Source organism: Phoxinus phoxinus (genome assembly GCF_949152265.1).
Source record: "Phoxinus phoxinus genome assembly, chromosome: 1".
Classification (NCBI taxonomy): Eukaryota; Metazoa; Chordata; class Actinopteri; order Cypriniformes; family Leuciscidae; genus Phoxinus; species Phoxinus phoxinus.
This window is the reverse complement of record NC_136876.1, coordinates 48,288,526-48,302,733: the sequence shown is the minus strand read 5'-3', so window position 1 is coordinate 48,302,733 and position 14,208 is coordinate 48,288,526. Positions and strand designations below refer to the sequence as shown.

The following is a 14,208-nucleotide window of genomic DNA, read 5'->3' as shown; positions in this document are numbered from 1 at the left end:
TCGGGTGTCTGTGTCGGTCCAAGAGCACGCACGGCGTGTTACAAGGGTTCCCGTAGCGTCGCTTCGACGCAGTAGGAGAGAACTCTACGTAAGAGAACGTACTCGGTTACTAACGTAACCTCGGTTCTCTCTAGGAGAGGGAACGAGTACTGCGTCTCAGGCCGTGCGTGCCCACGCTGTGTCGCTTCAAGTGACGAAAATCAGAGTGGAGACAGCTATGCTCATATTTATAGGCCTAGACCACGTCCGTATCGGCGGGAGGTGACGCAGAGGGCGCGGTGCGCCCTCATTGGTTGGCGTCACTGGCCTCGCATAGGCTGTGCTTTTCTGGCTAAGCAGCCAATGGGCGCGCGATTCGCTCCGCCTTAGGTTGTATGCTACAGAAAAGCGTTTACATATTTACAAAATTAATTATTTTGGCTTCAATCTCGAAAAAGAATATCTTTCCCGTAGCGTCGCTTCGACGCAGTACTCGTTCCCTCTCCTAGAGAGAACCGAGGTTACGTTAGTAACCGAGTACTTTTTTGCATTATTACAAGCTTACCGTTTTGAATCGAGGTAAGGCAAGCAGATCGTTTTGAACACTGGCTGGTTACGTTTTTTTTCAAAAATGTCTTTTTTTATATTTTTAAACCCCAAAAAGTGCCGGACTGCAGCTTTAAAGAAATACATCCTCGATAACCAGCTGTGTCAGCATCAGCACACTTAATATACAAATGTAATAGAGAAGTTTTTTTTTGTTTTTTTTAATTATGTTGTACATATTTTAGGCTGTGATGATTTTTTTGGTTAGTTTTTCATTTAAACATCTAGTTTAAAATGATAATTGTTTAACTAATATTGCATGTATTTTTTAGTACTGACAGTTATTTGCATAGGTTATAATAACATGACACATTGTGATATGCTGCTGATATCCTCCAGATCGAGAGGAGGCGCTGATGCCTCGTGTTCACACTCGCTCTATTCTCACAGAAGAAGACATGGCGTCACGACTCTTCATAAACACTCTCAGGTGAAGAAGATATGGAGAATTTGAGCTGATTTCAACTCAGACATGTTTCTCGGTAAGATCATAATGCTGCTGTTTTTACATGCGTGTCTTTATCGCTTCCAGTGACCTCGCCTTTACTGTCACTCATCATTCGTGTGAATTATTGGAGACATAACCAACTGCATTAACCAGTCAACTCCCCCTTATGCTTCACTTTATCGCATTTCTGCCTGTTGAATCTCTAATACTCTTTAAATATATAAACCACACCAAAATGAAGTATTTTATTCCTTTGTATTAATGTAGGAGTAATAAAAAAGCGGCAGAGAGGATCCATGTGCTGAACTGATCGACATTTGATGTAATTTGACAGGTTGTTTTTGCACGTTTATTTATTTATTTTTTCGTCAAAACACATTAATCTGACATTAGACTTGCTGTCATTATTATACAATATATTTATACTTAAATTGAAATATATATTTTATAATACATTTTACATTTATATATTGGTATTACATTTATATTAGTGTCTATTTTTTTAGGGCTGGGCAACGATTAATCGCATCCAAAATAAAAGTTTGTGTTTACATAATATTATGTGTGTGTACATATATATATATATATATATATATATATTATATTAAATATATATATAGTATAGAATTGTTTTATTTTGGGTGAAATATCCACAATACATATTGTTGCATTTTTGTATTGCGATATATTGTGACGATTTATTGTTACACCCTTAATATTTATATGTATAAATATATATACAGTATATACATGCAAATATTCTTATATATACATGCATATGTGTATATTTATATATACAAAATAATTATACACAGTACACACACATTATGTATAACAAACTTTTATTTTGGATGTGATTAATCGTTGCCCAGTCCTACTATTTTTATAAAAAATTGTTGCATTGACAAAATGAACGAATTAACAAGATTTAAGGTTAAAATTTATATCTGTTATCCTTAAAAAATGTTTTTTTTTTAAATCACAATATTTCAATAGCTTTTCGACAGTTCGTTTAAATTGTCCTATGCGGAAACTAAGAACAAATATTCAGTGTAGCCTCTCAATTGATATGAAGTCATTAAACAAACCACATCATGCATATTAATTGCACATTTATTAGCAGTGCTGTAATAGTATTATGTGATGTACATCATGTTTGCATCACGTTGTTCTCTCTCTGCTGCTCTCTCAGCCTGACTGGTTGTTGAGATGGAGATAATGGCCGTGAACCTGCCGTCCAGCTCCAGTCTTCCCCCGTCTCCGTGCGCCGAGGACTCGGGCTTCCCGCTGGCCTCTCTGGACAGCGAAGACTACGTGTTTGTGGAGGCTCGGCATCCCAACAAGGTGCTGGAGGGCTTGAACAGCTTGCGGCTCAACAAGGCCTTCTGTGACGTGACCCTGTGCTGCGGCGGACAGGAGTTTCCCTGCCACCGCATCGTTCTCGCCTCCTTCAGCTCGTACTTCCAGGTAATCACACATCAGTCAAGCTGAGCGCACTGCAAAACATGCTTTTCTTACTCGGCGTTTTAGTCTTGTTTCCAGTCCAAATATCTAAACATTCTTAAATCGAGATGCATTTACTAGATGGGTAAAACGACATAAGATATTATCTCCTGTTTTCCAGGGGGAATTAATCAAAATTGATGAATTCAAACAGAAACAACATTATTTTTCTTACCCCATTGGCAGATCATTTAGCTTGCTTTAAGGCGAGACACTACATGTGAATAGTGTAAAGTTTTTTAAATAACAGATGAAACTTCCTCAGTTGATTACTTACACAAGTATATAAAAAAAATGTATTACAAGTTTTTGAAATTTGTATGTTTAATTATGCAAATTAGGCATTCTCTCATTAAATATGCGCAATTTTGCATATATTTTCAGTAGATAGATCTGAACAGATGATAAAGCCAGGTGCAAAATTATTTTTTCATTTTGATTACACACAAGATGAAAAAAGATGATCAGAGGGATTTCAGGATATATGCTTTCATTACCTAGGGAATCTAAATATACTGTCCATAGCCTTAAAAAAAATATTTTTTTTATTAAAATATCACATAAATCAGGCCAGGAATGATTTATTAACAAATCCCTCTGGAAATATCTTCAGAATACTGCTAAGTGTATAACTGGAGAGTTTGGTGTACATCGGCGCTACATCGGCTGAGATGTGTCACTGGAGAATGATAAAAAACTCATTTTGAGAAAAAGGCATTTAAGATTTGTAATGTAAAAATTCATAATTTTTTAGTGGAAACAACTATTTACAGACACAATATCTTATCAAATCATTAGCACCAACAATACAAACAACCTAAATCACATCAAAACTTATAAACACAGCATTTATGGCCTTCAACTGAACAGAAAAACAGTCAAAAACACACACATCTAAGTGTCAGATCGCGTCACGTGATGCATCTGAACCAATCACGGTGTCAGAAATTGACATCAGCCAATGAGATTTCGCTTTTAGAGTTAAATGCCCATTGTACTTTCACGATTGGTTGCTGATAAAAAGGAAATGACCATATTTGGATCCGACAACATTGTACAAGAGAGAGAGAGCTTTCCAGCGGTGTGTGTGATTAAAGGAGCAGACAGAGATCGCGGAGCAGCGCGTTGATTTATAACGCCAACTTTTGTTGAATTCAGGAGAAATCTACACACGCAAACAGACAAAGTGTAGTAAAATAAAGACCTAAATGTGTATTTTGGACTTTTTTTTCACCACAAGTCTGAAAGAAGACATGTTATTGAAGACAAATAGCCCAAAATCTCAAAATTGACCAGTGAAAAAAAAACTATGTTTTTGCCTGCCGTGTCTCGCCTTAAGATATTAAGTCCTGTTTACCAGGGGAATTAATCAAAATGAAGTGAGTTTTTGCTTATGTCATTTTACTACTTTAGTAAATGCATCTTGATTTAAGAAATGTTTGATATTTGCACTGTAAACAAGACAAAAATACTAAGTAAGAACAGCATTTTTTGCAGGTAGTTGTTGACCGAAATAGTTGCCAGTGCCAAACCTGGCAAAACTTTAGCAAATATTTTCAGATATTTAACATTTAGCAAGCAACATGACCTCTTTGTTTCACACTTTTTGCCATTTTTAAGTGCATTCCATGCCATTCTGCAAATTTAACCCAAAATCAGTAGAGAAAACATTTTTTTAAATGTTAAATGTGCATTCATTTCACAAATTATTTATTCAAATCCTGAGAGATAAAAGTGCCTGAAACATCAATTTATCGGTGGCTGTAAGTGGAAAATTAAGTAAAACACATTTCTTGGATTAAGTTAAAACATGCAATGATAAATAATGAAATATTGTTTACAAGACACCGTTTTCTACTAAAATCAGAAAACTTTTACAGCTTTTTGACTGTTCATTTGCACAACAACGGGTGGAAAATGCAAACTTTTGATAATGAGTTTCAAAGTGTACTGAGTGTTACATAGTGTTTCAATCAATACTGTTATAGACTCTGTTTACACTACAAAAACATGACTCATATAATTTATAGATTATATTTATAGGTGTGAGTGATTTGACCACAATCATAAATCGCTGTATTAATGATTTCATATGAATCCATACAAATTGTTTATATATTAAATAACCATGTGGAAACCAAAAGAGAAAGTATTCATATTAACAAATGTAAGTCTGGCATCAGTGTAGAAACATTATTGAATGTTTGAGTTCAAACTAAATTAGTAAAAGTAAAAAAACAGTACTAGATTTATAAAACGGGTTTCAGTTCTACTCTAATCACTCCTATCAGTCACATTATGAATATGCCGTACATTAAAACTGTTGTGAATAAATCGATTAAAGGGATAGTTTACCCAAAAATTAAAACGATCCCATAATTTACTCACCCTCAAGTCATCCTAGGTGTATATTGGTGAGTTGTTGAATAATATCCTGGCTCTTCCAAGCTTTATAATGGAAGACAACTAGTGCTTGAAATAGGTACTGCAGTTCAAATGATAAATATCGGAGATCGCTGTTAACGAGCGCAATTGGCGACGAAAGCCGAGGAGACTTACAGACTGTTGATGAGTTGATTTATCCGCGTTTTAATATGATTTTTAGATGGATACCGAGGCTTTTTAGGTTGTGTGGAATCTACAATCTCTGACCCAGTTTGTTCGCTGGCTGCAATGCGCTGTGTTTCCCGCTAACTGGCATCCCGGGGTGTCGAAATACTATTGGGTGAACTGGCAGTGGGCGAGATCACACAGACCAAAACAAAAACAGACATTCAGACCCGTAAAATAACTGGCTGTAGAAGTTTTTTTCAGAGACACGAGTATGTGAACTCAGCATTCTTCCTCAATATCTGCAAACATACGGTATTTTTATGCTTTAGTAGAGTGAAAAACTTACATACGGCACTTTTAAAGCTGTGTTGTGTTGTCGGCACAAGCCATGCTCGATGTGTATGAATTAGCTTATTCAATTAGTTCTGCTTACTTAAACGTAAAATGTCTTAACTTAAAAAATTGTATTTAACTAATTACCTCAAACGATTTGAGTTTTGCCAACTTAGAAAACTGAAGTTTTCAGTATTATAAAGATGTGAGCAGCCCCGGCTGATAGCCTAAAGCTGTGTTGTGTTGCCGGCACAGGCCATGTTCTCCACCGACCTGATGGAGTCGCGTCAGGAGCGCGTGGCCATCAACGGGGTGGAGCCGCAGATGATCGGGATGCTGGTGAACTACGCCTACACGGCGGAGGTGGTGATCTCCAAGGCTAACGTGCAGGCGCTGCTAGCGGCCGCTAACCTGCTGGACGTGCTGGCGGTGCGCGAGGCCTGCTGCCGCTTCATGGAGCGCCAGATGGACGAGATCAACTGCGTGGGCATCCACTGCTTCGCCGAGGCGCACTCGTGCCGGGAGCTGGAGCGGCGCAGCATGGAGTACATCCAGCAGCACTTCAGCAGCGTCTGCCAACAGGTCAGACTTCACACACTCACACGGCAGAGCTGATCCTGAAGCCATGCTCACTCACCACAGCAGTTCACCCAAAAATGCAAAATAAGCCCATGATTTACTCTCCCTCAAGTCATCCTAGGTGTATATGACATTCTTCTTTCAGATGAACACTATCAGAGTTATGTTTAAAAAAGACCTGGCTCTTCCAAGGTTTATAATGGCAGTGAACGGCTGTTTCTGTTTTGGAGTCCATAAAGGTTTATCTATCCATGATAAAAGTGCATCGATCAATCATAAAAGGGCATTTATCCATCATAAAAGTGCATCTATCCATCATAAAAGTGCATCTATCCATCATAAAAGTGCATCTATCAATCATAAAAGGGCATTTATCCATCATAAAAGTGCATCTATCCATCATAAAAGTGCATCTATCCATCATAAAAGTGCATCTATCCATCATAAAAGTGCATCTATCCATCATAAAAGTGCATCTATTCATCATAAAAGTGCATCTATCCATGATAAAAGTGCATCGATCAATCATAAAAGGGCATTTATCCATCATAAAAGTGCATCTATCCATCATAAAAGTGCATCTATCCATCATAAAAGTGCATCTATCCATCATAAAAGTGCATCTATCCATCTTAAAAGTGCATCTATCCATCATAAAAGTGCATCTATCCATGATAAAAGTGCATCTATCCATCATAAATGTGCATCTATCCATGATAAAAGTGCATCTATCCATCATAAATGTGCATCTATCCATCATAAAAGTGCATCTATCCATCATAAAAGTGCATCTATCCATCATAAAAGTGCATCTATCCATCATAAATGTGCATCTATCCATCTTAAAAGTGCATCTATCCATCATAAAAGTGCATCTATCCATGATAAAAGTGCATCTATCCATCATAAAAGTGCATCTATCCATCATAAAAGTGCATCTATCCATGATAAAAGTGCATCCATCCATCATGAAAGTGCATCTATCCATCTTAAAAGTGCATTTATCCATGATAAAAGTGAAAATAATAACTTTATACCGATTATTGGCTGATGCATCGGTGCATCTCTAATAAAAATATTTTTTTTTATTAGTGAATAATAATAAAATGGATAATCTAAACAATGAATGGTTGAATACATTTCTGATCAGCTTTAATAACAAAGTAACAATAGTCTTTAACCAGATATCTCTGAGTAAAATAATATTACCAGGTGAGTAATGGAGCAGAAGGAGACAAATAGTTGGTTATTGCCATATATTGTCATAATAATTGAAGACGTCAGATGCAAAAGCCTCTAAGTGATTTTATTTTATTTTATGTTCAGTTAATTTCACTTTAATGCCAATTAATAGGTAATTTCCATTGCCATTAAAGTGAAATTACTGAACTTAAATATACGATCTTGATAAAAATGCTAATTTTGGAAGAAATTTTCAGATGGCACTTAGAGGCTTTTGCATCTGAAGTCTTCAGTTATTAATGTCAAATAACTCAATGCATTACAAATGCCTGTGTGTGGAGAAACAAACCAATAACCTTTTATTGATTCATCCGAACGCTTCTGATTGGCCGTTGCGTTCATACGCTCAACAGATAGGTGTGTGATTGGTCCAAAAACGCTGAAAAAAAAAAACAATTTGTAAAAATAAATCTTTGATGCAACACGAACAAACCTGTAATTCCAACACATTTAATTCATTTCCACTGTGTCCTGTAATATAAGTATGTGTATTATCTGTGTAAGTTGCCTTATCATATCATTGTAAGTGAAAATAAAACCTAGAATGTGTAGAAAACAGTGATGAATACTGAAGTTCACAGTATTAGAAAGATGTGACATGATTTTCAGCCTTAAATCACGAGGAATCTAACTGTCATTGATAGATAAGAGTTATACATTATACTATGGAGATATACCTTCAGTCCCTCTGTCTCACCCTACAGGAGGAGTTTCTTTCCCTTTGTGCCGATAAACTGACCGAGATCATTTCCAGTGACGACCTGAACGTGCCGAAAGAGGAGACGGTGTTTGAGGCGGCCATCGTCTGGCTGGAGAAGAGCTCCTCGCGCAGACAGAGCTTCGAGAAGGTCAGTCATAAGCCTTATTACAGAGGATTAGTTCATACTTTACTTTTTGTCACTTTCAAAAAAAAATGTACTCACCCCGATGTCATCCAAGATATCCATGACTTTCTTTCTTCAGTCGAAAAGAAATTAAGGTTTTTGAGGAAAACATTCCAGGATTTTTCTACACAGATTGGACTTCAATGGCAACCATCTATCTCAATGTTCAAAGAAGGTTCAAATGTCCGTCTCAATGCAGCTTCAAAGTCTCTACACGATCCCAGTCGAGGAATTACGGGTCTTATCTAGAGAAACGATCGGTCATTTTCAAAAAAAAATAAAATATATATATATATACTTTTTAACTACAAATGCCCGTCGTGTACCATCTCTGAGATGTGTATTACGTCATCACGTTGGAAAGGTCACCAAAAATAAAAAATTAAAACAAAGATGTTGGACGATTTTTAAGTTTTTTAAGAGTTTTTCGCCCTTCCCTTTTTGAACCGAGTACACAGACAAATAACTTAGATAGATGACGTGACCCGTGACCTTTCTAATGTGATTACGCAGTGCGTGGCACATCTTAGAGATGGTACATTACGGGCATTTGTGGTGAAATTTTTTTTGTTGTTGTATAAAATAACCGATCGTTTCTCTAGATAAGACCCTTATTCCTCGACTGGGATCATGTAGAGACTTTGAAGCTGCATTGAGACGGACATTTGAACCATCTTTGAACATTGGGATAGATGGGTGCGGTTGAAGTCCATTCTGTGTAGAACAATCCTGGAATGTTTTCCTCAAAAACCTTCCAGAAAGCTTATTTTATTTCATTTTGATAATATCTTTTCAAATTTTTTTACTGTTTTTGGAGATTTTTGTGTTATTTTTTTATTTTATTTTCCCTTTTAAATTACTAGATTTTATCGATGAATAAATAAATAGTAATTTAACCCTCTGGGGTCTGAGGTGTTTTCTGGGTCCTGGAGGTGTTCTGACATGCTCTAACATTTGTGCTTATTTCTGTTACTTGTGACATTTTCATGACTCAAGTCTTATTACACTGCATTCAGCACAAACTCTGCTACAATAATATGTCAGCAGCATGTATGTAAAAGTTTGTAGTTTTGAGATAATAACATTTATGCGTGGTTTGTGAAAATGACCAAAAAAAAAGTCACTGAAATAATGTCATGAAACACAAACTAATTATTTCTTCGCAAGGCTTTTGAAAATTGTATCACGTAGCCTAGAATATTTGCTCCAAAACTATGTGAAAATCATCCTGAATACTCATTCAGATAAGACAATATATTGATTTAAAATTTGTATGACATGTTTTGTGTAAGAAAGCTTTATGCGAGGAGGCGTTAACCACCATGAATATTGAGTGTTTCACACCTGAGAGAGACAAAGGCCCTCCCATAATGGCCCTATTAGGAGCTCTCAGGCACTATCATTTCATTACCTTGCACAAAGAATGAGGAGATTTAAAAAAGAATGGCTTTTTGATTGTTTGGATTTATTTACAACACAACATCATCCAAAGATACACAACAAATGGCAAAAAGCACATTATTTAACACACTGAACTAAAGACAGAGACTTAACCAGTCACACACCTTTCCTTTCCTGAAACATAGTGCATAGCCTACCTGTCATTTCCAAGGTGTTTGATTTTTCACTTTACCTCCTCATGCTCATGTTGAAGTCAGCAGGACGGGTAGCTACCTAAAAAAAATATATATATATATCAGTGGCGGGCCGTGCATTTCACACCTAGGCCTTCAGTGATGTCCACCCTGAATTAATAACTTTTAATAGTGTAGCAGCGCACGCACATACTCTCTATAATTGTTGTGAAATTCCTGTTTTTATTTTGCACCGACAGTTATAGGGTTAATGCGGTGAGTTCGCGAAAGGCCGGGTAGAGAGAAACGAGCAAGTGAGTTCGGCTTTTGTGTAAGTTACAGTGGTTCTTGCGTTCCGATTATAAATTCAGAAACGGATCCTCATCCCTGTCTTATCCTTCAATGGCTATATTAATGTTTGAAAAAAAGAAGTTGTTTCGATCATAAATTTACAAGAAAAATTAGGAAGAAAATCATATTCAGCACGGACAAAAACATGGGCAAAAAATGCATTATACTACTCTCCAAAACTGATTTTTTTACACAAAATCCATCCTAATTTCTTTCCTCAAAAAGACTTGAATTACTTGGTTTTACAGGTTGTCTGTGCTTTTCAGTCCCAACAACCTTTTCTATCGCCATCGAGGTTAATGTGCTGAAAGTCGAGTTTGTCCCGTCGTATTTCTGGCATAAGTTTTAATTCGCTTTAGTGCTGAGACGAGAGTGTCTGCTCGATAGAAGCGTAACGTTAAACAGGGAAAACACAGCAAAACATGACGATGTGTAACGTTACAGCCGACACAAGCTCTCACTCTCACACAGATTTTCGAACGATATCAATGAGATCAGCGGGACTTTTGCCTTCAAAATCAGCCCTGGCATAACTTTACATTGCAGTCAGTTCTGTTTTTACCCGGACAGATCGATAGAGGTCCGAGACTCTGCGTAAGCTGGATAAGGGATTTTTTCCGGGAGGTTTGAACCTGCTGGTGGTCGAGGAAGGAAATAAACATTATCTTGTGGGTTTAAAAACTATTAAATCTACAGGTATTTTAGTTTACACAGTTAGCTACAGATACGGTTAGCTAGCTCTGACTACCAGTAATAATAGTAAACGCTCTGACCATCCAATCAAAGGGCGTGAAAATGCTTACCTTATTGTATGCCTGCTAGATGGCCCCGGTGCAGTCAACTCGATATCTGATTGGCCGATTAAATCTGACCGATTATCTGATTGGTTAAAGCAACAGTTTCATTGTCATTAATTTTAAGCTACAGGCGCCCGCACTATCGATTCTGAAGGCCTCGAAGCAGATATATTTGACCCTGGCAACACATGATGACTGAAATATGATTGGATAAAAGCACTAAAATAAATATACACTACTGGAAGCAGCACAACCAAGAGAAAAGCTATAAAATTATGAGAACGGACTATTGGGAATAATTTAATACTCATTCATAAATATATAAATATATTAAAGTGCAAGTCAGTGATTCTCATAGTGTTTAGGCCAGCAGAGAAGGCCTTGCTGGCCCTGACGGCCCACCACTGATATATATAAAAGCTGTGAACATGCTGATATCAAGAAGAAACCAGGGCTGCATGATTGTGGGAATACATTTTAGATTTCTGGTGAAAATTCCTTTTTAAAATTTACAAAATACACACACACACACACACACACACACACACACATATATATATATATATATATATATATATATATTTGTTGTGCCTTGTAGGCATATACCTGCAGGGCTGAATCAAATAATAAGAACAGTATAGCAGGCATAGTTAAAAAGGAACACTTCAGTAACACTACACTTGAGAAAAACATATTGATTATCATATGTTACTTCAAATGTTTACATCGATATGACGTTATGAAATGAGATTGGAGTAAAATCATGGTGCGTTTTGCTTTTCAAACGCAAGTCGCGCGACTGCGTTTTCAAACTCTCACAGCGCGTGCAGGGAACATTCACTGAAGCATCGAGCAACAGTTCAATGGCAATATGAAGTTTATGCAACAATAACACTAACTAATATAATTCAGGATTATTTCTTACCTTAAAATCGTTCTTGTCTTCAAATCGCGATCTTCTTCTTCAGATGTAAACCCAATAATCTCACAGCATGTCTTCCAAACTCGACGACTGCAGAGGACTGATAAAGTTTGCCGCTTTGTTGTTGAGGTAATGGGGGCGTTCGCGCGACACGTGGACGATTTGCATCTCTATATGTTTTGCGCGTGTGGGTGTGGTCACATTAAAACTAATGAGGAAGGGTTAGAGAAACTGAATATCTTGTTGGTTTTATACAAATTACTTAAACAGAGAATATTTGTTTTCGTTTTGAATCAGATAATTTAAAACTACACACTTAAATGATTATAAATATATAGAGCTCACAAATGTGTGACAAGTATTCGCTGAGTTTTTTTTATGTTTAGAGACGTGCTCAAGAAAAAAAAGTTCACGAGACGGAGAGGCAGAAAGCACACCCTGTTTAATTTCTTTATTTTACAAAAGCACAACGTTTTGTTTTGATTGTAAGTGGACACATACAAAAGTAGACATCTCACAGATTCTTTTTTCATTTTTATTAAGTCTGTATGACCACAAATGACGGAGTATTTTAAGTTTATTCAGCTGCTATGTGAAAAAAAACGCGCAAATCACGCCGGCGTGATTGCCGACCCCAGGGGGTTAAGCACATCCCTCACATTCTTTCAACTTAACTTCAAAATAATTCAGAATTTCATGCCTAAACCTTTCAATTCAGCTCAAAATATCTTACATTGGGTGTCTTTGTCGACCTCTTGTGGAAAAATAATAATATAACATTATATTTCATAACTTTAGCCACTAGATGGCCTTATAGCTCTATATGGAGCAAATTAGCTGTTCTGCTGGGTCCTAAAGTCAGTTTACATTTGTATTTATTTACATTAGTAAGCAACAGGACATCGTCTTTCAAAACATGACCTGCGTGAAAGAGAAAAAAAAAAAAATGCGTCTTTGTCCCCAGCACATATCAAACCAAACTGACGCCCTTAAAAATACGGTTCTTTACCGGCATCGGTGGTTCCATGTAGAACTTTGATCATCAATGGAACCTTTCCATTCCACAAAAGAATTTTATAATGGAATGAAAGTTCTATAGATTGTAAAGATGTTCTTCACAATTTAAAAAAAGAGGCTATTTTATGAACTTGTCAGTGAAAGGTTCTTTAAAAAATGTTCTTTTCTTTTAACAGTGTTGGATAAAACGTTGTTCATATAGGAAATAACCTGTTGGACACTGTTTCTGAGACACGTTTGCAGGGGGGTTTGTGTATCATGATCTCTGCAGATGTCTGGGATTAGCCGCCGTTGTGTGTTTGATGAACTAATGAAAGGTCACATGCTCTTTACAGGCTGTGATTATGAAGAGAACAGTCTCTTCGCAGGACTCTTTGAGAAACGCAAAACGAGCCCTGATTGGATGGGATCGGATTGCTGTGTTTGCATATTGTTGTTGCTATGCAGTTATTTAAAGACCTTAGTAGCAGCTCTTGAGAAAAGCTCATTGCACATCTCATGGGAATTAATGCAGTTCTGAATGTTCAGGAATGATTTTAGGTTTGCTAAGATGAGCATCATGGTCACAGTTAATCATAATGTGGTCATAAAGTAATTGTTTACCCGAAAATTTAAATTCTGTCATCATTTACTCACCAAACCCATCAGTGTGAAAACCCAAAGAGTGTGTTTTGCAGGTTTATCCCTGAACTGGTGTGATTGTGAGTGTGTTTTGCAGGTTTATCCCTGAACTGGTGTGATTGAGTGTGTTTTACAGGTTTATCCCTGAACTGGTGTGATTGTGAGTGTGTTTTGCAGGTTTATCTCTGAACTGGTGTGATTGAGTGTGTGTTTTGCAGGTTTATCCCTGAACTGGTGTGATTGAGTGTGTTTTGCAGGTTTATCCCTGAACTGGTGTGATTGTGAGTGTGTTTTACAGGTTTATCCCTGAACTGTTGTGATTGAGTGTGTTTTGCAGGTTTATCCCTGAACTGTTGTGATTGAGTGTGTTTTGCAGGTTTATCCCTTAACTGGTGTGATTGTGAGTGTGTTTTGCAGGTTTATCCCTGAACTGGTGTGATTGTGAGTGTGTTTTGCAGGTTTATCCCTGAACTGGTGTGATTGAGTGTGTGTTTTGCAGGTTTATCCCTGAACTGGTGTGATTGAGTGTGTGTTTTGCAGGTTTATCCCTGAACTGGTGTGATTGTGAGTGTGTTTTGCAGGTTTATCCCTGAACTGGTGTGATTGTGAGTGTGTTTTGCAGGTTTATCCCTGAACTGGTGTGATTGAGTGTGTTTTGCAGGTTTATCCCTGAACTGGTGTGATTGAGTGTGTGTTTTGCAGGTTTATCCCTGAACTGGTGTGATTGTGAGTGTGTTTTGCAGGTTTATCCCTGAACTGGTGTGATTGTGAGTGTGTTTTGCAGGTTTATCCTTGAACT

General features: G+C 37.1%; 1 protein-coding gene across 3 annotated transcripts in view; it reads left to right on the top strand.

Moving 5' to 3' along the window:
• Nucleotides 1-916: 916 nt before the first annotated feature.
• Nucleotides 917-14,208, top strand: part of LOC307009442 (kelch-like protein 24) — a 39,027-nt gene continuing 25,735 nt past the window's right edge. The window contains exons 1-5 of one of the 3 annotated variants that reach the window (XM_079633204.1): nucleotides 941-1,067; nucleotides 1,301-1,355; nucleotides 2,226-2,500; nucleotides 5,678-6,004; nucleotides 7,948-8,091. In XM_079633204.1, the coding sequence (XP_079489330.1) occupies nucleotides 2,243-2,500; nucleotides 5,678-6,004; nucleotides 7,948-8,091 (729 nt within the window). In that variant the 5' untranslated portion in view covers nucleotides 941-1,067; nucleotides 1,301-1,355; nucleotides 2,226-2,242. Of the gene's footprint in view, nucleotides 1,068-1,300; nucleotides 1,368-2,225; nucleotides 2,501-5,677; nucleotides 6,005-7,947; nucleotides 8,092-14,208 lie in introns of all 3 variants that reach the window. The other 2 variants (XM_079633205.1, XM_079633203.1) reach the window with 2 other exon arrangements.